At 44.5% G+C, this 27,198-nt stretch overlaps 1 protein-coding gene across 2 annotated transcripts in view; it reads right to left on the bottom strand.

The window, feature by feature from the left end:
• The window catches only part of GALNT10 (polypeptide N-acetylgalactosaminyltransferase 10), a 214,493-nt gene that overhangs the window by 97,359 nt on the left and 89,936 nt on the right, over nt 1-27,198 (bottom strand). For both annotated transcript variants that reach the window (XR_007127479.1, XM_047730357.1), the window contains exons 2-3: nt 21,905-22,007; nt 18,976-19,114 (exon numbers count right to left, since the gene is read on the bottom strand). Coding sequence is in view for 1 of the 2 variants with exons in the window: in XM_047730357.1 (XP_047586313.1) it covers nt 18,976-19,114; nt 21,905-22,007 (242 nt within the window). In the remaining variant the exon portion in view is untranslated. The remainder of the gene's footprint in view (nt 1-18,975; nt 19,115-21,904; nt 22,008-27,198) is intronic.

Raw genomic sequence — 27,198 nt, 5'->3', positions numbered from 1 at the left:
GAGTGAAAAGCAGGCTGCCCCCTGCACAGGCATCTGTGCTCTGTCTTCTTTCTCCTTCTTTGCTAACAGCATCCTGCTTTTCCTTAAGGAATCTCCCACTCTTCAATTCTATAGGGTTCAGGGGTGGTCTCTGCCTTGCTTTGAGGGTGGGCAAGGAAACCTGGCTCAACCAATCAGAACACTGACTTTTCCCAACCACAACGACAGTGCGGGAATGGGCACCTGTAAATCAGAGTACATTCTGGCTAAGAGAGAGATCAGCTCTTTTCTGCTGACACTGAATATGGGAGGATAGAAGTCTGGTCTGTCTGAGGCCACCATACATGTTCACTGCCTTCAAATGAATTTAACGGAGTAGAAAATAGAGCCAAGAGTTGGAGAGAGGTTCCAACTGGCTCATTCAGGGACTCGGATCCAGCTATAGCTGAAGCCAAGTTCTGCTCCTGGCCTTTTCAGTTACGTGAGTCAATACATTTTCTTAGGTCAGTCTGAGTTAGGTCTCTGTCACTCATCACTGAAAGAATCCTTGCTGTTATAACTGGATCACCTCTAAGCCCTCTCAGTCACATCAATCTGTTTTGGAACCAAGGAGGGCTTCTGAAGGACAGAAGCAGAAACGGTTCCCCAGGAGTCACCTCTGATCTTCAGAGGCAGCCTCTGTCTCCCGCTGAATTCTGCTCATCACTGCCTGGGAGAAAGGGGCTGGGCTGAGGGCCCCTGTGAGGGTGGGAGGCAGTGGGAAGACTGGGAGGTAAATGAACCCATCTGTGGCTGAGCAGCCCCCAATTTAATATTCCCTGCAGGATTCTGAGCTCTTGGGACCCAAAGACAAATCTAATACACTGGCCCTTGAGATGCCCCCTCAGGGCTTAATGCTGGAGCACTAGAATATGAAAGAAGGAAGTCAAAATCAAAGGGAAGCATTTCAAAACTCTTCTCTCCTGAGACAACTTTGAATAGAACAATCCAATCATTTTGAAGGGAATTATAAAAGACACTTAATTCTCTAGCATAGGACACCATCCACAGACCCAGCTGAAATGCAAGTCAACTGAACAAACCTGATGTTGTATGTGTCTGAGGGACCAAAAGAGCTCTCGACCTGGCTTCAAATCCTGACTCTGCCACTCTGCAGCCATGAGACCCAGGGGCAGGTTTCTATACTCACCAAGCTTCAGTTTCTTATCTGTGAAATGGGGATGGTAATGCCATCAGAGTGTCATGGTAACATTTAAAACAGCCACATGGACGGAGTGGCTAGCTCTGTCCTTGGAGAAGGGTAAATATGGAGAAGAACTTGGAGCAGAAGAATGCCCCAGATTTCAATTCTCTTGGAATCAGAGATGGACTTCCAGAGAAAGGCACAGGGCTTTAGTAAGGCCTAAATAAGAGTTTCGCTGCTGTAGACATGCATCCATTCTTGGTACCCCAGGTTTAGCCAGCTAGTGGCTCAAAACATTTTCATTTGCTCGCTCCCTTAATCATGCATGCATTCAAGAAATGTTTACTGAGCACCTACCATGTGACAGATACTATGCTAAGCCCTGGGATTACACTGATGAGGAATGAGTCATTGTCCCTAAGGGACACAGTTGAATGGAGGGAGGGAGATAAATAAATGAGCAGTAATAAAATCATGTAACTCTTCCCACCTCCCTGCCTGTGGCTGTAAGGGGAAGGCAGAATGAAAAATGGCTGGAAAGACAAAGCGTGAAGGCATTACAAGCAGTGCATCCTCGCGCCCAGACCTGTGCCTTGCCAACAGGGAGTAGGTAGTTAATGGTTGCTGGGTTGAACTGGAGCTGGAAGGGCCTAGTCCAACCCTTTTGTTTTCCAAGTGTGGCGGGGAGGCTTACAGAGGCTGTGTGGAGATCCCAGCCCACTGGCCAGTGGCTACTGGACAGGGAGCTGGGGCTAGTTCTTCAGTTTAGCCACAACACGAAGAGGAAAAGCCTTTGGAATCTCTGGGTGTAAAGAATAAATCTGAGTCATACAGAGTTTCAAGGACCTGGTGTCTGCTGTCATGTTCCAAGTGCTACCTGGGGGCTTTGGCAGGTCTGAGGACGGCTGGACCAGTGGGTGGGTCTCTGGGGGTTTTGATGAGCTTCAGCATAAAAACTACCACTAGTAGGAAGGTGGGTGCTTTCAATGTGCTTGCTGATGTCCATTCAGTGTTTGTTCACCTTTATTGGAAGGAGTTTGTTTGGATGTGGAGCGGAAAACACCAACTACTAGTTGCCTAACCCTGGGCAAGTTACCAAACCTCTGCAAGCCTCAGTTTCCTCCTCTGTAAAATGGGCCTCAGTTTCCTCCTTTTTAAAAATGGATTTGCAGGGGCACCTGGGTGACTCAGTCGGTGAAGCATCTGCCTTCGGCGCAGGTCATGATCTTGGGGTCCTGGGATCCCCGTGTTGGGCTCCCTGCTCAGTGGGGAGTCTGCTTCTCCCTCTGCCCCTCCCTCCCACTCGTGCTTGCTCAAGCTCTCTCTCAAATAAATAATATCTTTAAAAGAAAATGGACTTACTGTATGAGCTGAGAAGTGACTAGGACAGGAACTCTGAAAAGATAAGGGTGCATCAAAGGCCATCTTGAATCAAAAAGAAACATCTGTGGGGCACCTGGGTGGCTCAGTGGTTAAGCCTCTGCCTTCAGCTCAGGTCATGATCTCAGGGTCTTGGGATCGAGTCCCACATCGGGCTCTCTGCTCTGCAGGGAGCCTGCTTCCTCCTCTCTCTCTCTCTCTGCCTGCCTCTCCGCCCACCTGTGATCTCTCTCTGTCAAAAAAAAAAAAAAAAAAAAAAAAAAAATCTTAAAAAAAAAAAAAAAAAAAAAGAAACATCTGTGCTCATCATGTCAATCATGGTGCCTCCCTTGGCCATGCCTTCTCCTTGAACAGAAATGGCTATGCCCGAGGAAGGCTGAGGAACAAGTCCTGGGTGAGCCCTATAACCACACTTTCCCTGGCCATGATGGTGCCTGGGGCAGGGGTAGAGCTCTGACCCAAGAGCAGCCAATGCATCAACTTGCCCATGGTCAACAAGTCTAGTAAGAAATGTGCCTAGATTGGGTGCACCAGGCCAATGAAACCTCTTTCTCTTTCTTGGAGATGCCCCTGATGTATGGAAAGGGAGTCCCAGAATTAACGAGGGAAGTAGACAAACAGCTATACAGAGAAGAGCCAAGGCCTCTTGATGGATGGGATCCAGAAATTTCTGCTGTTGAGGGGGTCATAAGAGACTCTGGTAGCCAGACTTAGAAACATCTTCCCATTTCAGGGACTGGGAAGCCTGGTTTCACCTTGCTTTCACCTCTTCCTCCTCGAGAGCCTCGACAGTTTCTTCCACATTCCAACTAGCTACATTCCCTTTTCCCTTTACTGCTCCTGCTTCCTTGCAGGGGACTGCCCCATCAGGTAAAGTAACCTTGCGGCCAAGGAGTCCATCATCCTATTCCCAAGTCCATTCCCAGAAAAGAAAAACAAAAACAAGCATCTGAAAGTTGTACTTGAGCTAGATGAAGTGTCCTTATTTTTTCTTTATTATTTTGAAAAGAATGGACCTTATAGAATTAAGCTTTCCAAACTCCAAAATAAGGCTGATATGGAAATTGGGACCCCCCAGGTCATGGACACTTGAGGCTGCTGGGGCAGACTGTATTGTTCCACGTGATTCCTGAGGCTTACCAATACTGTGCCCACCAGGCCACCATGGCATCATGAGCGACTACCTGCTGTCCATGGGGTTTTACCACCACTGTGCTCTGTACACTATAGAGTGAATTGTTCGTCAGTGAATATAAGGGCAACTTGTGTGTGCGCACGTGTGTTTTTAAGGGAATGATCATCTGAAAAAATCCTTGCGGAGTGACTCTGTTGTTTAAAGCTCCCAGTGTTTATTGTCTTAGATAAACAGTTTTCTTCTAGAAACGGGTGCACCATTTTAGCACCTTCCCATGGGAGTCGAGTCAACACACCCTCCTCTGCCAAACAGGTGATAGTTTTGGGTTTTCCGCTGACCAGATGGGTCTTTGGGAGTTGGTTTGTGTTCTTGGGGGTGGCAGAAGCCAGGATCTCTTTAGGTTGAGGAAGAAGGTCAACTACTGCATGGCTTCAACATGAAAAGCCAATGAGAATCGCTGACTAGGAAGGCTGGAAGGCCTGAAGTTCATCTTGTTTGCACTCCTTCTTATTTTACAGATGAGGAAACTGAGGCCCGGAATGGGGAGGGATCTTCCCAGAGTCACAGAGTGAGATGATACATGGATTATCTCAAATAGTAGCTCACGACAAAGGGTACTTCCTGAAGTAGCAAGAGCAGGTGTGGTGAGGGAAGGGGCATGGGCTGGAGAGACCCTCAGATCTGGGTCCAAATCCCACAGCTGTCATTTAGCAGGGGGGCACCTTGGCAATGTCACAGCTGCCCTATGCCTCAGTTTCCACCTGGCTAAAATGGGAATATAATTCCTTCCTATTGAGGCTGTCACAAGGAATGAAAGAGATACTACAGGTGAATATAGCTGGTAGAGTATCTGGCTCAATAATGTGAGTTTCCACCTTCTACAGGCCACAGTGTAGGTCCTTTTCCAGTAAATGGTTTAAGCTCAGTATTCCAGTGTTTTTCCCTATCTATTTTACATAAAGAATAGTCAGTCCCTTATAATAAAACATTCTCAGTAAGACTATGTCCAATGGGCTCTGGAGTCACCAAGAAGCTAAGAGGAAGTTATAAATATCTCCAGGTTCTGGAACAAAAGGGAGAAACTGGGTGTTAGTGGGCAGAGTGTGAAAAGATCCTGCCCACCCCCCATCCTCTCTCCAGATGCAGCTCTGGGCCCTCTCCTGACACATCTTGACAGCAAGCCTTCCCTCCTCCGCTGGGGCTTGGCTCCCAGCCCTTCTCTACACCTCTCTGGGGAATGGGATAGATGGTGGCTTTTTCTTTAACAGTCTGGCTGCAATCAGAGGACCCAGAAGATTAGTGGAACAACATGTGCCAAGACTGATGTCTTTACGAAGGTCCTTTTCCATTCAGGGAGGCTTTGCTAGAAGCCAGCTGCACCCACCTGCTCTTCCCTCTTCTCAACAGACAGCTCAGAGAATCGTGAAGGGTTATTATTACTAGCTGTGCACCCTGCACGGTCCGTTCATCACCGGTGCTGCGCCCCAACCCACATCAGACTTCAGATACAAGCAGTATTCAAGACATCTTGGTTTGTGTTACATTTTCCTTTCCCTTTGAACTCACATTTTGGAAAGCACTTCGTTCAGACCATATCTAGTTTTAAGACAGTTATGACGACAACAACAAAAAAATTTTTTTAAAGCACACAGCAAAATCTAACAGTTTCTTTACACCGCTGTCCATGATAGGGTTAGTCCTCCCACAGATGTAACACGTGATATAGTCCATGTGCTCCAACTTCCAACACAGGCTGACAGTGGGAAGAACTCTGGTTTAATCGATACGGAATGGGAGGTCAAGGTACCCAGAATTAGCAGCAGGAAATAACCATCAGAAGGACCACACTTCAGATTCTGAGTAAATGCCAACTACTGGGCAAACATCATTAGGAGGAAATGGGCTTCAATAATAAGATTCTTGATGATTCATGAAAGAGGGAAAAGAAAAGTAACCTTGTTCAAGGATACTGCTGCTGCTCTGTGTCTAGAGACAGCGAACTGGAAGAAGCAACCTGTATGCCCATCAACAGAGTAATGACTGTGGTAGGTCAGATTCTTGTGGAATATTACATGGCTGTTTGAAATGTCTTGGAAACATGACTATAACATGCTAAATTAAAAAACTACTTGTAGAATAAAATACATATGGTACAACCACATTTTTGTAAAAAGGGCCCCCAAACTCCCCAAACAACAACAACGACAACAACAAAAAACAAACCCCTTTATCTGTCTATATATGTTGCATGAATGAAGGGGGTAAAAAAAACCACAGAGAGCTCAACTGTTAGCATTCACTACCTGGGCAGGTTTAGGATTGGAGGTGGATGCTGGTGGTAGAGATACTGCTGATTTCTTGCCCCCAGAAAGGTGGGAGCAGGAGGTTTACAATCAGGAGTGAATAATGTCCTATTCTATTTATTTATTTTTAAAGATTTATTTTTTTATTTGACAGAGAGAGAGAACGAGATAGTGTACAAATAGGGTGGAGAGGGAAGAGCAGACTCCCCACTGAGCAGGGAGCCTGATTCGGGACTGGATCCAGGACCTGGGATTATGACCTGAGCCGAAGGCAGATGCTTAACTGACTGAGCCACCCAGGCACCCCTGTCCTATTCTACTTAACAGCACTTCTCCGCTGAGCTGCTCTGGATACCACCTTAATGAAGGGAGAGAACTGATCATCGCCTTAACTTACAGTCATCATTCTCTTTTTCCTTAAATTCCTTCAAGGCCAGCGCCACTTAGAAATCAAACCCATCTCTGTAACCGGTTTTACTGAGTGTTATCTGTCTGCTCCTGGACAACCATATATTACCTTCAGCATCTGAGTGAAATGCAACCTGAGTCATCTGTCACTTGTGTCTGTTTATATATATCTCACTAATCCTGCTTGCCATGCCTGGTCCACTTGAACCTTCATGCACAAAGGATTAGAACCTAGAACGTCTCCCTCCTTCTCTGCAAGGAAGGGGTCTCGGTCTGTGTGTGAGGCAGCCCGGAGAGTTTAAGCTTGGATCCAGGTTTGAGTCTTTCCTGCTCTCTGCTGGCTGAGCTCATCTGAGGTCCGGTTTATCCACCTGTAAAATGGAGCTAGTGGTCCCCGTGAGGTTCAAACAATTTCAGAGAGGCTGGAATCACACGGAGCTGTAATAGTGTTTTTGTGCATGAGAAGACAGTGTTGAAACAGAAAGGGAAAAAACATCACGCAAAACCTCAAAGTTGGAAGAAGTAAACTGGGGCTAATAAAGTGCTCAACTCCACGCTTGGCACATAAGCGCGTGACAAACGGGAGACATCGTTATTATTCATGGAGAATACAGCCTCCATTTCTAGAAGATCCAGAAAACGCACTGGTCTGCAGAAAAGATAAAAGAACAGAACCACACATTAGCTCACGGCTGTCAAGCGCTTTCCACCTAGCATAAATTGTAGGGGATATGTGCCCATTTGATTTCTTAGTTGACAAGGCAGCCATTTTTGCTTACAACCCATCTATCTCTGTAATTTCAACGAAGGGCTGAATTCACTGAAATCTGTTTTTAAAATTACAGAAAAGAAGTCAACCTGAGAGATTTTATTGGCTGCCATTTTATTTTAAGGCTTATGAGCAACTTTAAATCTCAATATTAGGTCTGAGGGATCAATAACTATTGTCTTGGAAGAAACACCACTGTTCAGAAGGGAGTCATGTAATTTCAGAGAACTGATTTAAGCCTCCTGAAAAATCAGTGATGCTCCAAAGAAATCTGGACTTTTTCCTTTCTCTGCTCACAAATCACTAGGCTACGGCCCTTGCCCCTATTACACAACTGCCTTGCTACCAACCTGTCAAACCAGGGCATCCTCATCCCCCCCAGACTGAGCATCCCGGGGGTGCTAGGCTTATACTCAAGTTCTCCATTAGCAACTGTCAACCAAGCTTACTCCAGCACACGGATCAGGAAAAAAGGGTAAGAACTGTAAAAAGACATACTAAATATGTCTTCCAAGCCTGTCGCTGTTCCTCGGAGGATCTGACACATCTCTCGGCACCGTGGCAGGTGGGACAGGGGGCAGGTGCACACTCAGGCCATCCAGTCCCATTGCGGAGGGAGGAAGGAGGTGTGCGTGTCCCTGCCATGACCTGCACAGGGCACCCAAAATCCATGACCCCGCACTCCACGCCATAGCCCACAGCTGATCTTGGATCACTTCTAGATTTACTATCCATTATGCCTCAACCATTTCTTGCTATTCAAGGAAAACAAGTTAATTAAAACCACAATAAAAACAGAGCAACTCAGAAAAGGATACCGTCACTGTTTCCATTTTTCACAACATAAATGGCACCATTTACTAAACTGCCTACTTGACCTCGTCATTTGGATGCTCAATGACGTCTTAAACTTGACAGAAATAAAAACCTTCGTTTTCCCCAAGTCTGCTCTTCTCAAAGCCTTTGTTTCTGTAAATGGCAACTCCATCTTCCCAGCTGCTCTGGCCAAAAACCTTGGCATTATCTCCATCTCTTCTCTTCTTTCCATATCCATATTGTCTATAAGTAAATCCCGTCCTCTCCACCTTCAAAGTCTATCTAGAATGTGGCCACTGGTTCTCTGCTACTTCTCTGCCACTGTGGTCTGAGTCACTGTCGCTCTGCTTTGCTTGGCTGTAACAAACTCCTAACTGGTTTTCCTGCTTCCACCGTTGGCCGCCTACAGTCTGTTCTTAACATAGCAACTGAAGTGATCCTCTGAAAAGGAAAATCAGATTATGTCGCTCTCTGCTCAAAACTCTCCAGTGCTGCCCATCTCACTCACTTTGGTAAAAGCCAAAGCCCCATGTGGCCCTGACACCTCTCCAGCCTTGTTCCCATCACTTTCCTCCTGGCTCTTTGGGCTCCACAGGCCAAACATGATGCCCCCGGTGGGCAATGGGGCTGACTTTCTTCAGTCCAATAAAGGTCTAAGGAGATGAAGCAGACAGCAGTCTGGACACCCACAGGTTCGCCAAGTAGAAGAAAGGGAAGTGGTTTCCTTCTCTGCCCCATTGGGGATGGCGCTGGCCAGAACACCAGACACAGCCCACCACCCCCCAAAAGCTACTGCTGTCTCCGGCTATGCTTTCTCTGAACCCCTACAATAGGCACTGCCTTCTGAGAAATATCTTCTCGAAGTCAGACCCTCTGGCCCTCTCACTCTCCAAAAAATTCTATAGAATATGGGAATTGACAGCCCTTTTGCCTTTATAGTCATCTTCGTAGCTGTCTGTGCAGTATCATTAGTCACTATCAGTTCAGGTTTGCATTTTCAAAGCTCACCATGATGGCCCCAGGGCCTTTGCTTGTTTCCTCTGCCTGCAGAGTTCTTCCCCCAGTTAACTGACCTGCTAGACCCCTCATTTCTTCGTATCTCTGTTCATATGTCATCTTATTAGAGAGGCCTCTCTCTCCCACCGAAATAAAATCCATCCCATTCCCATCACTTTCTCTCTACTCTCCCTCTTTCCATTTCTTAAATCTATTTATCAACATCTGAAAAAAAAAATGTTTATGACCTCCTCCACCCAGGAGAATGTAAGCTCCAGGAAAAAAGGAAATTTTGCCTATTCTTTTCACTGCTGTTTCCCCAAAGACTAGCTCATATAATAAGCACACATGGTAGGCACATGATAAATATTTGCTGAATGAATGAATGAATGAATGAATGAAAGAAAGACTTGCAGAGGCAGGCTGAGGTGACTAATAGGCTTGCAATGTCCTTATGGCAGGAACTGACACTTGATCATTTCAGTATAAATGAGTAGGGGCTAGCTGTATTTTAGGTAGGCTACAGATTTGGGGTGGAGGCATGGGAAAAAAGCCCCTGATACATAGTTACTTTAGATTAAATTCCTGATTTAATTAGCTGGGGGTACACCCATAGGTGGTCATGCAGGACAGGAGCCCAAGAGCACAGGTGGCAGTTCTGCCAACAGCTTCCTTTGACCCCCAGGGTCCCCAACATAAATGCGTAGCTGGCAATGTCTTCTGGGGTCAGGAAAACTCAATTCTTGTTACATACCTGGCCTCTCTTGCTCAGGTTCACATCACCATTTCAGAAGATTCTGTTTCTGTTTCTGGGGATATTTATAAACATCAGGCTTTTCCAGTTCTCAAGTCCTCAGCGCTGCCAGCTCTCCTGGGCCCGCTCATTTCCCCTCAGGTGTCTCCTCCTCCCGATTCCTTACTCTTATCTGGGTGTTTTGGATAGTGCAATGGCTGGCAAACCACCACAACAGATCTATTTCCAACTGGACTCCAGCTGTAACTCTGCCCACAGGTCACTCTCCCTCTGCCATTTTGATTCTTCTATTTGCTCATCTGAAGAAAGTGAGTAATGATGATGATGACAATAACAGGACCTGTCCAACCTGCTCATAAGGGATGCTGGTTTATAATTTAATTTTCCTGCAAGATCTTTGTCTTGTTTTCATAGCAGAGTAATGCTGAGTTCACAATGAGTTGGAAAGTACTCCACTCTCTTTCATTTTTTGGAAATGTTTAGGTAGAGTATGTATTAATTCTTTTTGGGAGGGAATTCACCAGTGACTCCATCTGGACCTAGAGCTTTCTTTGTGGGGAGGTTCTTAACTATATTATCAATTTGACTATTCTGGTTAATCATTTCTTTTTGAGTGAGCTTTGATAGTTTGTGTGCTTCAAGGAGTTTATTATTTCATCTAAGTTGCTGAACTTACAGGCATAAAGTTGTTCAGAGTACTCCTTTCTTAGTCCCTTAATAGGTACAGTATCTATTGATATATCACAATATATCACCTTTCTCATTCCTGATATTGGTAATTTGTGTCTTCTTTTTCTCTGTAGTCGTCTGGTTAGAAGTTAATTCATTTAACTGACTATCTCGAAGAGTTAGCTTTTGGTTTTATTGATTTTTTTTCTGTTGTTTTTCTTTTTAAATTTTTTATTTTTTTAAAAGATTTTATTCATTTATTTGACAGAGAGAGAAATTACAAGTAGGCAGAGGCAGGCAGAGAGAGAGGGAGAAGCTGGCTCCCCGCTGAGCAGAAAGCCTGATGTGGGACTCAATCCCAGGACCCTGAAATCATGACCTGAGCAGAAAGGCAGAGGTTTAACCAACTGAGCCATCCAGGCACCCCTGTTTTTCTGTTTTTTACTTTACTGATCTCTGCTTTGATCTTTTTTACTTCCTTTCTTCTGCTTATTTTGGATTAACTTGCTCTTATTTTTCTAGTATGTTAAAGGAGAACCTGATGTCATCAATTTGAGACCATTTTTCTTTCCTAAAGTAAGCACTGAATGCTACAAACTTACCCGGAAGCACTGCTTTAGTGACACCCCACAAATTCTGATATGCTGTTTTCAGTACCATTTGGTTCAAAACATTTTCTAATTTTCCTTTTGATTTCTTCTCTGACCCATCTGTAATTCATACACGAATTACGTAGTTTCCAAACATTTGGAAATTTTAAGAGACTGTTCTGTTATTGGTTTCTAAATTTAATTCCACTGTGGTCAGAAAACATACTTCGTATCACTTGAATCCTTTTAAATTTGTGGAGACTTGTTTTCCAACCCAGAATATGATCTATCTTGGAAAATGTTCTGTATGCACTTTTCAAAAAATGGACATTCTGCTGTTATTGGGTAGAGTGTTCTACAAATGTCAGTTGGGTCATGCTGGTGGATAATGCTGTTCAAGTCTACTATATCTTTGCTGATTTTCTAATCATTCTATCAATTTTTGAGAGAAGGGTGTTGAAATCTCATAATTGTGGTTATGTCTATTTCTCTTTGCCCTTCCTTGACTTTTTGTTTCGTGTATTTTGAAGCTCTCTTATGAGGTACGTAAACATTTTAGGTTGCTATGTTCTCTTAATGAAGGACAGCTTTATTAAATTACAAAACCACCTTCTTTATCCCTGATACTCTTTGTTCTGAATTCTACTTTAACTGATATTCATTTGGCCACCAAAGCTTTCTTTTGATTGGTGTTAGCATGGCAGATCTTTCCTATCCTTTTGCTTTTATTTGTATCTTTGTGTTTCTTGTAGTCAGCTTATTAACTGACTGAGCCACCCAGGCACCCCTTTTCTGATCTCAGTTCCCTTTTCTCTCTTTTTCTGCATTCTTTTGGATTAACTGAATATTTTTCATTATTCCATTTTGTCTCCCTTGTTGACTCATTTGCTTACAAAACTTTTTATTATTTTAGTGCTTGTTTTATGATTTATAGGATATATTTTAAAGTTATAACAGTATACCCTTTATATGATATATCACTTCACAAGTAGTATGAGAATCTAATAGTAGTATAAAATCATTTCTCCTCTCTGACCTTTATGTTGGCATACATTGTACTTTTATATAGGTTTAACCCCAACAACATGTTGTTATCATTTCTGGCTACACAGTCAGATACTTTTAAAAAAGATTTAAATAATAAGAAAGAAATAGTGTAGGGGATGGGGTGGGATGGAGTTGGGAGGGGGAGAAATAATTTACCCACAGAGTTACTATTTCCAATGATCTTCATTCTTTATAAATGAAATCCCTATTTCCATCTGTTATATTTTTTCTCCAAAGGACTTCCTTTAACATTTCTTATAGGACAAAACTGCTGTGATAAGTTCTTTCAGCTTTTTTTATGTCTGACAAGTCTCTAATTTGCCTTTATTTTTGAAAGCTATTTTCTCTGGGTATAGAATTTTAGGTTGACAGAGTTTTTACTTTTAGTACCTTCAAGACGTTTAGTTACACTGTATTCTTGCTTCTTTTGTTCCCAGTGAGAATTCTGTCATCCTTGCCTTTGGTCCTCTGTGTATAACATGTGTTATTTCTCTGCGTACTTTAAAACTTTGTCTTCATCACTGGCTTGTAGTCATTTGATTATGATGTGCAGTGGTGTCATTTTATTCATGTTTCTTGGATTGGGTTTCATTGAGCTTCTTGGATCTGTGGTTTTATAGCTGTCACTCCCCATGGAAAAATTTTGGCCACTGTTTTCCTCCTCCGGTTCACAGACAACAATTACCTAGATATTTGACTGCTTAATGTTGTCCCACAGTTCATTAATGCTCTTTTAATTTTGAAAAATTCTTTTTCTGTATTTTATTTTGGAGTTTATTTTCCTACTCTTCAGTTTCACTCCCCCTAACCCCCCTGCAATATCTAAGCTGCCATTCATCCCATGCACTATTTTTCACTGAATTGTTAGCTTCATTTCTAGAAGTTCAGTTTGGGTCTTTTTATATCATTCATGTGTCTACTTAATTTTTGAAACATATGGAATAGTTATAACTGTTTTAGTGTCCTCTAATTCTAAAATGGTTGTCAACTCTGGGTTTATTTTAATTAGTATTTTCCTCATTATAGGCCATGTTTCTTGGCTTCCTTGCATGCCTGATAATTATTGACAGAGTTTTACCTTGGTTCATGCTGAATATCTTTGTCCTTTTTTTTTTTTTTAATCCTTGTCTTTCTATAGTCTCATGCTTTGTTTTAGAATGTAGTTAAGTTACTTAGAAACAGTTTGGCCTTTCTGGGTCATAATATAAGATTTTTTTAGACTAGTCCAGAGCACTGTTCAGTCTAGGACTAATTATTAGTCTTTGTGAGGTAAAACTCTTTTAAGTGCTCTACTCAATTCTCCAAAAGTTATGAGTTATGAGGTTTCCCAGTCTGAGTAGTATAGAGTCTTAGCTCTGTGTGAGAGCTAAGAACTGTTCCCTCTAACCCTTTCGGGTGACCCCTTTCCCAGTCTCAGGAAGCTTCTGCACAGGTAAGTACTCATCAGACATCTGCTGAGTAGTCGAGGTCTGCTCTGAAGATCTCCACAGCTCCATCTCCATATGGCTCTCTCTTCTCTGGGACCTGGTCCTATGAACTCTGACCTCTTTGGTCTCCCTGGACTCTACTTGGGCTCCCCTTCCTACACCATGGCATGGAAACTCTCTCAAGACAAAAGCTGGGGAACCTGTAAGGTTCACCTCAGTTGTCTCCCATCTCTTAAGAATTACTGTCTGATGTTCAGTATCATGTAAACCACTGCTTCACAGTTTGTCTTTTGTTGTTGTTATTTCAGGCGGGAAAATGTCCTTGTTGCTCTGTTTTGACCCCCAAATAGCATTTTTGTATGTCTCTATGTACATTCATATTGGGGGCACTATGATTACCATTACAACAAGTGCTATAAGTGTGGCTGATTTAAACTTGTGCTTATAAGCCATCTTCTATGTATTTAATACATACATCAGTATGTATTTAATAAATGTTTATCAACACAAATAGGCCATAATTGCCTCTGTTATTGCTTTTGTAACCCACCGGAGATGTAAAGGCGATCAACAGAATACTGGCTTATTATAACTGTATGAACTTCTAAGTTCTTTTAAGGAAATTCAACATATACCATAAATCAACAGAGTTAATTTAGCAAAAAGCAACAAGCAAAAGGAAGCATGGAACCAAGAATTTGGTAGATTTGGGCCTTTAACTGCAACAAAGATTCCATTTGGGTTCACTCATTACTGAAAGCTAAGCCAATGGACTGGGGAAAGCAGGTCAGGATTGTAGGTAGTTTTCATTCCTACCATGAATGCTGACTGCTTTCAGTCCCACCGCGGACAGTCTTTGCATGGGAGAAAATCACCATTTTCTCAGAGGAGAAGTTTACACAGGAACCTTCAGACCCCAGGCACTCCAGCAGTTGGGGCTGCTGCCATCAGCTCTGTGCCCTCGTGGGGCCTTCATGCACAGCTGCTGAGCAACCCCCCAACCCCCCCGGGGAGGAGCAGGGAAACCAGCCAGCTTCCATTCAGCTCCCTCAGCCGTGGGTTGTAGCGGGCAGATCCCCACAGAGTCAGGGGGCCGCCTCCCACTTGCAAGCCCAACGAGTCAGGCCTAACTGCCTGGTCTCCGTTCTCTGTGGCTCCATAGTCTCCGGTACAGCTTCTGGTGGGAGCAAATGCAGCTGGCACAAACAGCCCCTCAGTCCTGCTCTTAGCTATTGCCAAAACTCAGCTGAAGAAGTAAAAGGCAAACATTTGACTTATAAAACAGCTCCTGCTAGAGAAGTTGGTTCAGCTAAGAGAAAACAGAGCGAGAGAGTGTCTCCACTGCTCTAATTTCCTCACACTTTTCTGCTGTCTGCAGGAAAGATCCACCAAACCCCTCCAGCCCAGGAAAAAAGTAAAAGCTCTTTAAGACATTTATCAACTCATTTCTGGAAAGTGAGCTTCCACACTGGGAATTCCAAAAAGTGTGTGTTGGGCAGGGGTTGGGGGGTCAGGAGCACGGGATTTAGGAACATCTTTCATGGTGACTTGGAGCGGAGCCTGAAGCATCCTCAGGCTCCATTCACACCCACCTAGAACAGGGGTTCCTCACCGTACTGACGCCCTGGACCCCTCTGCCAGGCTGCCAAAGCCTGTGGCCGCTTCTCAGAGTAGCTTTTATGATGCATAAAATAAAATAGGTCAGATGATAAAGGAAACCAATTAGACTGAGATACAGTTATCAAAATAATACACAATTTGAAATACAGTAATAAAAGTATTTCCTTATGAACACAGTACACAACACGAGCCAGGGGCAGTTCTAAAAACTACCTTCCCTTCACAGCAGGGATGAGTGTTCAGGACATTTCTAGACACTTGTAAAGTGATGTAAAGGTAAGTGATTTCTTTTGGTGACGACATCACAGGTGCTTTGTTGCCTTCAGTCATAACGGCAAGGAACACCACATTTCCGTGAGAGGTTACTGAAAAGAAAAATGCAATGTTTTGCCTCATTCAGGTTTATGGTCCTATCCGTGGGCCCTAGGACTCCTAGATGAAGAAGACCTTTCTTTTCCAGAGCTGTTGGGGCCTCTCATCAGCTGGGAGCCTCAAACTTGTAGTCAGTAAGCCGGGAGAGCCTGCATCTCATGCCTACTTCTCCACCTTCAGTGTCTTCCCGCAAAGGCTGGGGCTGGGTGGAGGGCTCCTTTGAGGTTCTGGGTACTCTGTGTCTACTCTTATTAACTCTCATTACTGGTCTTCTCATTTGGGACGTAATGACCTGTTTGGTCTGTCTGTCCCCATCTCTTGCACAAGGCAGCAATAATGGCTCATTTATCATTGTGATCCTGGTGTCAAGCACAAGGCCTGGCACATAGGAGACCATGCCTGTATATTTACAGACTGAACAGATGAATGGACAGATGAAAGCTGTGACCACACCTAGATTCTCTCTCTCGTTGTAAAAAATCTTCCTTATTTCACACCAGCAGTTTCTCAACCCTAGTTATATAAGTGAGCATTGCTTTACGAGGTTTTAGAAACTACCGAGACCCCAGAGGCACCCCCAGAGACTCAGATTCCAGTGGTCTGGGGTGGGGCCTTGGCCTTTGTCTATTTTTAAAGCCACCCCAGGTCCAGCCAGAGTTGAGACCCCGCAGTAGTGCTGAACAACAGTTGAGGTCAGAGGGCAGTGCTCCCAGATGAACTTCTTTTCCAGAGCTGGCAAGATGAAATTAGTGTAGAATTCTGAACTCTGCAAGGGGCTAAACACATAAATTGAGTTTCTGACCCTCAGAGTCAGGTCATAGTTCTGAATCCAGCAACATCAGTAATATCTGAACTACATGCTCAGACTTAGATGAAAAATCTGGGGCTTGAAGTGAAGACCATGAAACAAATTACTGCAAATGCCACAGACAAGCACTCTGGGGCCCCACGCTCCCTCCCCTCGTGGCAAGAAGACCTTATGAATAGGGCCCATTCTGGACAGGCAGCATATTTTCATGGGGGATGGATTCCTGGCTAGGCAGTTTTCTCATCTACAAAGTAGAGAGGATAATAATAATAAGGCCAACTTCAAGGTGTTGCTGCAGGAACTGAAAGATGGAATGGGACAGAAAGCATCTTGTAAGTAGCCCCAACATATTATCAAGATTAATTCTTTACTATTGGGATTAGTATCTATTTATGGTCACTTCCCTTTACTGTTTTCCAGATACCATGTTTTTTACGAAGTGAAGGTTTGTGTCAACCCCTGTTGGGCAAGTCTGTTGGTGTCCTTTTTCTAACAGTATTTGCTTGCTTCATGTGTGTGTCACATACTGGTAATCCTCACAGCATTTCTAACTTTCTCTTGATCATTGTTTTAGCTGAATTACTGCAATTTCATGATAAAACTTTAATGGATTAGAAGCTGTTTCTTATGGGTGAGCAAAAAAAGTGGCTTCTTGAGATGGAAACTACTTCTGGTAAAGACGCTGTGGAGATTGTTGAAATGTCAACAAAGCATTTAGAATATTACACAGATTGAGTTGATTAAGCAGTGGCAGGGTTTGAGAGGACTGGTTTCAATTTTGAAAGATCTCCTGTGGGTAAATGCTATCAAACAGCATCACATGCTATGGAGAAATCTTTCTGGAATGGATGAGTTGATTGATACAGCCAAGATCATTGTTGATTTATTTTAGGAAATTGGCAGAGTCACCCTGGCCTTTGGTAACCTCCACCCCTATCAGTCAGCAGGTGCCACGTTGAGGCAGGACCCTCCACCAGCAAAAAGATTATGACTCACTAAAAGCCCAGATGATGGTTAGCATTTTTTTTTTTTTAGCAATAATGTGTTTTTTTAATTAAGGTATGTACTTTTTTTAGACATAATGCTGTTGCACACTTAACTGATGACAGCATAGTGTAAACTTTTATGTGCACAGGGTAACTAAAGAACTTGTCTGATTCACTTTACTGCAGTGTTCTGGAGTAGAACCTGTAGTACCTCCAAGCTGTGCCTGTCCTGCTTTCTACCAATGGAGTTCTTCTAGGTGGAGAGACCTCGTGTTATAGATGTCAAGTCACAGTCCCCAAATTCAAGTTCTGATTCCACTTACTCACTGTGCCATCTTATGCAAATCATCTAACCTTCTCATGCCTCGATTCCTTATCTGTAAAACGATGGTAATAAAGGTATGTACCTCATTGGGTTTTTGGAAGGTTTGGCTAAGTGAGGTAAAGCACCTGAAGTATCTAGAACATCTTCTAAAACTTAAGCTTTGCATCAAAATCACCAGGAGGGCTTATTCAAACACTGACTGCTGGGTTCCTCTCAAGAGCTTTTGATGCAGTAGATCTGAGCTAGAAACAGAGAATGTGCATGTCTAATATGCTCCTAGGTACCCATGGCATTGCTGGCCTGAGAGCCACACTTTGAGAACCACTGGCTGAGAACCAAGCCTGGCATACAATAAGCACCAACCAAGTGTTAGCTGATATTATCTTTTCCTGGGCTCTACTTCCTAAACCCCTGAGCAAAACACTGTGTGCTCCGGTGCCACCTGGTACTAGTCTTCCTGTAGCAGCCATTTTGAATTCAGCCTGCAGAGGTTCCCAAAGTGTGGATCCAAGATAAGCTGCACCAGCATTACATGGGAGCTTACTTATAATGCAAGTTCTTGGGCCCTAACCCAGATCTATTAAATCGAGATCTATGGGGGTGAGGAACAGTATCCTGGGCTCTTAACAACCATCCAGGCAACTCTACTGCAAACCGACTTTAAGAACTCCTGCTCTAGTAGAAAATCACTATGACCACCACAGTAAGCCTCCTGAAAATGGCGAGGGAGGCAGGACAGCTTAAGGTCCCAAGTATAGGTTTTGGCTGAGTTGGAGACCTGGTTCCGCTTCTTTGCCGCCCTGGGGCCATGAATAAGGATGCTCATTTAAGCCTTAGTTTCCCCAGCTGTAAAATGGGCACCATCGTAGGACCTACCTCACAGGAACCTCAGATGCTGCAAACAACGCATGATAACTGTTGAGGGAATGTTGGCTGCCACTCTTACGCTCTTTATCCCTGCTACAATGTGTCCAGTCTCAAAGTGATTTGAGTCAGCTTATTAAAAAAGGACATAAATATACAGGCGCACAGCCCTCTTTTAAGAAAAGGAGGAAAAAAAAGTAGCACACAGAAAGTGGGGAGCATGAGGGTTGAAACTGTCATTGCAATTGTCTGAATGTGAGGTTTGCATATGCCCATAGGCCAGAGCAGAGGGGAAATGCAGAGGTCCGAAAGTTTCCACTGCTTGAAAAGTGAAGGGGAAGGAGACAGGTTCTTTTTCAACCCTCTGCCACCCCACCTCTAAATCTAGGGGAATCCGATCATATAAACCTCTGCACCATGGCCCTGTGTACCAAGGAGGGAATTTCCTCCAGCCCGCTTGATGTACCTGTTTCTTTAATTAATACTCATCAAGAGCCACAGGCAAAATCCCTAGATCCCAGAACATGAGAGATGTCACACTCACTTTGGGTGCCGAATATCAGGGAGAGAGCGATTCAGGGAGATTTTATCGCTGACGTAAATGTTAAATCCATTTTCTCGGTACGCCTGATCCACTCTCTCTGCGTCGGTCATGGGGTAAGGTCTCCCTTGTTCTCCATTTCCTAGGAGCAAAGAGCAAAGTCAATGTTGCTAATTGAATAGAGTGGGGGAAGAAGGATGAAAGATATGATTAAACCACAGAGATAAAACTTTATACATGGATACAGAGTGGACCTCCAGATTTTGTAGGGGGAGTCTACAGAGGGGAGGGAAATAAGAATTTTTCAGCCACGCTCTTGTCACGCACTTCACAGACCTGTTCTCACATCATCCCCACAGCAAGCTGTCAGGGCAGACGTGTGAGGCTTCATTCTATGGATGGATAAACTGGGACTAAAGAAAGTTTTAAGAGCAGGTTTGTGAGCTCCAAAGTCCATGCTCACCCTACTCTGCCAGGGGCCCCAGACGTCCCTGACCATGGCATCCCATCAGCTGGAAAGGAGGCCAGATCTACTTCATATGAGCTGACCAACCTTGGGCCAGTCACACCAACTCTCTGAACGGCAGCTTTGCTCCATCTGGTACCCACACCCCACTGAGAAAGTCAAAAGTGAGGGTGCATACATGGCAGAATTTATAAACTATATTATGATTACTCTCGGCGAGGCAAACTTCATATGCAAAGAAAAAATGCTACAAGTGATAAAAGATGCTTTGATCTTTTAAGTCAGCAAATGATTAAGATCTGCCTAGCCTAGGCTATGATTGCCCGAAAAGCCATGGATTTGGGTGGGTAAAGTGCTAGCTGTCCCTTCTCTGTACAATCCAAGTCGGGAGAGTTCCTGATGCTCCAGGAAATTATTCTCTGGGTTCCCAGGGTGCAAATAGTGAGTAGGAAAGTCCACACCCACCCCTGCAATAACAGTGCAGTAATCTGCAAGTGGACAGAATCGTGAAGAAATGGCCATAAAATCAGCTCGTTAAAAATCACCTCGTCTTCTGGAGCTTGCAGTCTGAGCAATACCCTATTTACTTTGCGAAGTAAATGTTGACAACATCAGCTTGATGGGAAGGTGCAGGCTGACAGGTGGGGCCAAGGGCTGTGCCTACTCCACCCAACCAGATGAGAGAGGGGACGCTGCCATCTGTAACTCCAAAGGCTCCATGATAAGACGCTGCTGGCTAGGGCCCAGGACGGATTCTGCAAGGGACACAAATGCAGCCAGCAGAAAAAGGACAGCCAGAAGCATCTGCTTAGAGAGGGAAGTTTCAGGAAGGCAGTACAGGGGAGTGACTCAGAGTTCAGGCCCTAGAGTCTGGCAGAGTGCAGCTTGAAGCCCAAACCTGCAACTCGCAGCTTTGTTACCCTGGACGTGCTGTTAAGACTTTCTCTGATTGGGCTTTGCCCTTTGGATGAAAGGGGAAAAGAAGGTTCAATGTGATAATTAAGGAGGTAACGCAGGGCAAGATGCCTGGTACAGAGTTAGCACTCAACACAAGCTGGTTATTATTATTCTTAATAATGTCTCTACTGGGGCGCCTGGGTGGCTCAGTGGATTAACGCCTCTGCCTTTGGCTCAGGTCAAGATCCCAGGGTCCTGGGATGGAGCCTCACACTGGGCTCTCTGCTCAGCAGGGAGCCTGCTTCCTCCTCTCTCTCTGCCTGACTCTCTGCCTACTTGTGATCTCTGTCTGTCAAATAAATAAATAAAATCTTAAAAAAAAAAATAATGTCTCTACTGCTTACTCTTTTTCTTGCTAGTTAGCCCCATGTCCTAATAATTCTCGTATGATAACTGCCTGGAAAATCAGCTTGTTTCAAATGTTTCCTTTCTCAGTTTACCAGCACCCACCCCCACCTTCATTTTCAATCACTGCCCTACAGAAAAATGCATATTGTGTTTTTAGATTTCCCTGACCATCAGTTATTGTATCAGCTCTAATTAGAGCCTGCTGTAGTCTGGTTTTTTTCATAATGTAATCTAAAAAAAAAAAAAAAAAAAATCAATAGTGGTGGGTTCTTCTAAGATAAAAATGAATAAAATACCAATCCCTGTATTTCTACGGTGCTTTCCAGTATTATAAACTTGCTTCAAACCCATCACTTTATTTGTGTCACCTTGACAACACCACCGAGGTTGTCTGAGCAGGAAGTGTGAGCCCCGCTGATACAGGGGGAAACTGAGGCTCCAGGAACATGGGATCTATCTGATGGTCACGCGCTGCCAGAGCTGATGCCAGTGGTGCCAGAGCTGCCATCCTGACTCCAAGTCCAGGCTCTCTAGAGATGACTTTCCACATTATTTCTATAAACCCCACCCTTCCCCTCCTCTTCCCAACTCCCCAGGGTAACAGGAACTGCTCCAAAGACTAATCAGCCAAAGAAAACTTTAGCTGAAGCCCGCTAAATCCATTCAACCTTGTGGCTACGTCCAGACCTGGGTTCGAGTCCCAAACCTGCCTCTTTCTCACTGGGTGACTGCTGGCAGATTACCCCACATCTCTGAGCTTCAGGTCCCTTCTCGTCAAATGGGCCACAAAGGGTGACTCGGGGTTTCCCTGAGAAAATGTGCCAAGTGTGGAGCCCGGGCCTCGCTCACTGCAGGTATTTAATAAATGTTGGCTCTTATCATGACTGCTCCTCATTTTAGTGGTAAATTATCTCATAAGGGGTAGGGGGACATCATCTGTCACCCAGTAAAGGTGGTGGGGACAATTCCTGAAGGCAGTGGATCTGGTGATGTGAGTGGAGAACAGGATCAGCTAACAGGTGAAGAGGGAGCCTTTCCAGGAAGCAGGGGAAGGGATGGCGGCAAATGGAGAGGGAGTGAACAGGAGGTCCAGACACGCCTGCTAAACATGTGCACCTGCCCTTCACAGGACCCGCCAATGCACGATACTGCTCTCCATACCTACGCGCTGGGCGTCCCTTCTGATGGCTTCTTTGTCATGCCAATCCTTCAGCTTCTGCCCATCTCCCACGAAAAATATCTTCTTCTGCTGATTGTGGGAGCCCTTAAAAAAAAGATAAAAACAGTGAAAAAGAAGGAAAGGGGAAATAAATTCAGTAACAGAGACCCAGAAATCGCACTCTCTATGGGAGCTTTTGGTACTGATTGACGATCTGTCATCAACTGCTCATTTATGAATCCCCTCAATCTGCCTTTGTTAGTGCTGCCGTATGCCAGTCAGGTGGGCAAAGGTCAGGAGGATGACAGGTACACGGTGTCCAGCCTCCTGGAACTCCGAAAGCAGCAGGAGAGAAAACAGATGGGCAGACAGTCCTTTCCCCCAAGGGAGAAAGCACAAGTGTAGCTCTGTCCAACAGAAATATGCGAGCCACAAATGTGAGCCACATGTGTAACTTTAAATTTTCTAGTATTCACACTAAAAAAAATTAAAAATAAAAAACAGATGAATCAGTTTTGATAATATATTTACAATATAGTCTATCTAAAGTAGTATCATTTCAACACACAGTGTAAAAAATCCCTGAGATATTTTATTGTTTTTTTTTATACTAAGCTTTTGAAATCCCTTTTTTTTTTTTAAGATTTTATTAATTTATTTGTCAGAGGGAAGTGGGGGTGGGGGAGAGAGAGAGAGAGAGAGAGCACGAGCAGGGGGAGTGGCAGGGAGAGGGAGAGGCAGAAGCAGGCTGGCCTCTGAGCAGGAAGCCTGATGTGGGGCTTGAACCCCGGACCCTAGGATCATGAACCTGAGCCACCCAGGCATCCTCTAAGCCTTTGAAATCCAGTGTGTATTTTACACTTGTGTTCATCTCAATTCAGACGCTTCCAGGTGACTCATGGCCATATACTGGACAGGGCAGGTTAAGTGAACCTCAAATCAGAGGCCTGGAGAAAGGGCTATAGGAGGAATTGACTTCCACTAGGGAGAACAGGGGAAAATATTGCAGAATTGAGGGTGTTTGGGCTAAGCTTCAGGTAAGCAGAAATGAGAGGCAGGACAAAGACTTCCAGGGGCAGCAGAGGGTGGCAGAGCTGGGCTGGGCCTGAGGAGCTCTGCACCTAGAGCAGAAGTCGGGTCTTGGTCACTTCTACAGTCCCAACGGCCCAGTCCCAAACAGCATGAACGTTTGGCCATTGTGTGCGGAATGTATGAACAAGCAATTGGAGGGCTGAAAGAAAATGGGAATATATACAGCAGTCACAAGAGAGTGGCCCCTAGGGGCCCGGCTCTGCAGGCATTTATTGTGTCTGGGAGGTAAGTCCATCCTGGTGGGCCTATTAGAAGCAGTTTCCTAATTAAAGGAGTTGCATTCCAGTATGTGGGGTCATTAGAAGGCGCCAGATGCTTCCCCATGCCAACAGTCAAGGCTAAAGACTTGGCCCGGTGGCTCAGTTAGAGCCTTCCCCAGGTAACACCGCAGTGTAGGGCTGTTTAAGGATCTTCCTGTGTTCACATAAATGAGAATGGCTTTCCACATCACCTTGCCCATTAAAAATCTTGCAGACTTGTTCTTGCCACTGTGGCATACGAGATCCAATGGTCCTATTTCCTATGTAATTAGCTACGAAGGCCCTGAGCATGTGGCATGCTGCAACATTAGCACTAACAAGAAGCCACCAGAATAAAATCATCCCCAAGCCTGTTTATTAAGTCTCTGGCTGATCCTTGTGTTAGCAGATTTTCCACAACGGCTCAATATCCTTACATCAGCTCTAATGATAATAACAATCCTTTGTGCTCTCTCTCCTATAGACCTCTCTGAGCTTTAAGGAGAAGATTTAGAAAGTTAGCATGCCAGATGTGGTCAAAGAGGGAAAGAAAACTGAAAACAAAGCCCACGTGCCCACGAACAGTTCTCAGTGTTCTCAGAAATCACAGAAGTTGAGCTGGAAGTTTCTTCAGCAAATTTCAACTGCGCTCAGCTACGTTTCTACGTTTCTACGCTTAGCACTGTCTTGGGAGGAGGGGTGCTGAGAGTGGGAGGTCGATCCCCTTTCAACCAGACCAGCAAGCATCTGTCTGTTTTCTGGACCGGTTCCATGTGGATTTCATTTTAGAAAGCGCCTGCTAAAAACAAATGGACAATCAAATCTCCAAACAAGTGAATAAAGCTACTTGGAAACTGACCAGGGCCACTTTCCCATTTCACACACAGAGCAGCCGAGTCTTGGGGTGGGTCAGGGACCTGTACAAGGTAAAACCGTTCATTGCTAAGGGGTCAAGAAGGATTGGTCAACGCCTGGTTAGCAATCTTTTCTCCAGCCCTCCCTCCCAATTCCTTTTCCCTCTTCTGCTACGCAAAAACTGGGAACTTCAGTTGACTGCTGAGGTCACTAGTGGGATGAAGAAGATCGGCAAGTTGAGGCTACCTTAATGGAAGGAGCCTATACAAAGAGATTCCCAAAGTGTGAGCAGCACTGCCCCACCTGGGACATTAGAAATGTTCATTCCTGGGCTGCCTGGGTGGCTCAGTCAGTTAAGTGTCTGCCTTCGGCTCAGGTCGTGATCCCCGCTTCCTGGGATTGGGCCACGTGCTCGGGCTCCCTGGCCACAGGGTCTGCTTCACCCTCTCTCCACTCATGTGCTCGCCTTCTCTCAAATAAATAAATAAATACAATCTTAAAAAAAAAAAGGAGAAAGAAAGAAAAAGGAAGGAAGGAAGGAAGGAAGAAACGTTAATTCCTGGGCCCTGCCCCAGTCCTGATGAGGCAGAAACTCTTGGATGTTTTAATATCCAAGATGAGGCCCTACGATCTGTGTTTTAACAAGACCTCTAAGGGATTCTGATGCACCCTCAGGTTTGAGAACTACTGGTCTAGAATGAAGAAGGCCATAATCCTGCCTGCTTGGGTGCTGGTAAGACCAAACCTGGGCTTCAGTATCTAAGTTGAACAGATATGTAGCATCAAAGGTCACAAAAAAAGTTAGTTATGATCGCTGGCAAAAACAAGCTGGTGGTTTTTGAGGTTTTATTTTGTTTTGCTTTGTTTTTTAAATTGCCAGTATGGGGGGAAAAGGATATTTCCTATTGTTAAGGCTCAGGTAACCCTCAAAGGACAATTTCAAGAGTCTACACAATTCCATAAAGGGTTCTGTTTCCTCCATCTGCTCGTGAAAGTCTTCCCTTGATACTGGGAATGGGGCACGGGACTGAATCTCACCATTGTGACCTCATGGAAGGAGACTCCATGAATCTTCTCAGGATGAACAGTGAATTGCTGAACTGACAGGGTAGAGAATAAAGGTTCCAAAATTCTGGAAGATTCACACCCTCAGCTTCTACCACCTGCATTGCTTTTGCTTTCATGATGTCTGACCCTCTGGAATGTTCTATGCAGAAGATTTATGTTGTTTAGGTGGTCTCGATAACCCTTCCATCTCCCTAAACTAATAGGATATCAGAGCCTGCAGACACAGGGAGTTCTGCATGTCTAAGCATGTAGTTATAGAGGAACCTCAAACATCCAAGCTAAGCAGCTGCTCAGAATCAATTAGTCCACTCCTCTCCCATCTTACAGATGGGGAAGCTAAGGTCCAAAGACAACAACCTATCCAATCAAGGCCACATAAGCAGTCAAGAAGATAGGAGCCATGTTCTTTGATTCCCAGCCTAGTTTTCAGTGAAGAGAGCCCTTGCAGGGTGGAGAGACCTTGGATAAGCTACAGGAGTCACGAGTGCCCCAATTTTCCCACCTGGAAAATGGAGACAGCACTACCTACCCAATAGGTACTTGCAGAGGAAGTGAGAAAAATCACAAAAATAGAATGTATCCTGAGGACTTCCAGAAGCTACACATGAAATCTGGTCATCAACTCCTTTAGGATTTTAAGAATCTACTGTAAACTGACATCTCATCAAATCACCTTGATAAAGAATTCAGATTTTGTTACACGGACGAAAAAGCTTTCCAATTAATAGGTCTGAGCATTTGGTAGCAGAAAATTTAGATTTCAATGCTAAAATCACAGAGCTTTCAGTGCCTGAAGGACCCTTTGAACCCTACCCACAAACGTTAACAAAAACTGGTCTGTTTCAGATGGTTCAGGACTCTCTGAGGTCCATCCACGGAAATCCCATAGATGGACCATCCAAACTATCGCCAAATGTTTATCAAGACCTACCCCATGCCAGACACTGTGCTAGGCAATGGAGATACAGGCCTGACAAGAAATAGATCCTGTGTAAGTGTTAATGGGGTTTAAAGCCAGATCACTCTCTCTCAAAGGGTGGTTTTTGGGAGACCTGGGCCCTCATTATAGATGTAATTTCCTGGCGCCACCCTGAACTTAATAAATCAAAGTATCTGGGGGGTGAGAGGCCAAGTTGTGTTTTTAAACACATTCGCCAAGCAATTCTGATTCACAGTAACGCTGGAAAAACCACTTGTCTAAATCCAGCTGCCTCGATTTACAGATATGAAATCTGAAGTTAAGAGAATAGAATAGATTTGCCCCAAATCCCATAGCTTGCCAGCCCCAAAGATCAAACCAGATCTGGCTGTTCTCTCCCTGGGATAGACTGTGAGCTTCTGAAGGCAGGGGGGCCTCTCTTGTTTTGGTTCATCACTGTGTATTCCTAGGCCAATACCTGGCCCATGTTAGGCCCTCAGTAAATGTCAGCTGAATGAGTGAATGGCGGCTCATCAATGGGGCAGGCACTTTAGTTTAATGACTCAGAGCATTCTGGTTTCAGAGTTGAAAAAAACCTAGGTTTCACTTTCAGGGCAGGTGCACACCAATTTCCTTGACTGAGAGATACGGAAAACTGACAGAATAACCATAACCCGTGGGGTTGCTGGGAGAATGAACGGAGCTAATCAACACAAAGCATCTGGCTCAGTGTCTGGCACGAAGTTAGGCCTTCTCAGTAAAGGGGACCTATTAGTACATTATTTTTAGAGTGCTAAATGATCCGGTGCTTGCGATGGGCACGTCTGGGGGAACAGAAGATGGATGGGAATCAAATAATAAAACCGTAAGCCCTTCAGAGGCAACCTAACACCTGAGCTGATTCAACTGGCCATCCCTGGTAACAGGATGTAGAGAGTCTCCTCGCTGACAGAAGGGCATGTGCCCATGTGGAAACTCTTCAGACAAGAAAAAGTTCCTATGTAACAGTGGCATTCTGCGACAGAAACGTCACAAGACCTTCAGCCACAAGAAAGGCACGGACGATACTTCTCAAAAGACAGCAATTCCTATGCAATGATAATAACTTAATAGTGTGCAAGAA

Source organism: Lutra lutra, chromosome 5, assembly GCF_902655055.1.
Source record: "Lutra lutra chromosome 5, mLutLut1.2, whole genome shotgun sequence".
Taxonomy (NCBI): domain Eukaryota; kingdom Metazoa; phylum Chordata; class Mammalia; order Carnivora; family Mustelidae; genus Lutra; species Lutra lutra.
Note: the sequence above shows the minus strand (reverse complement) of the source record. Positions and strands in the feature narration are given on the sequence as shown.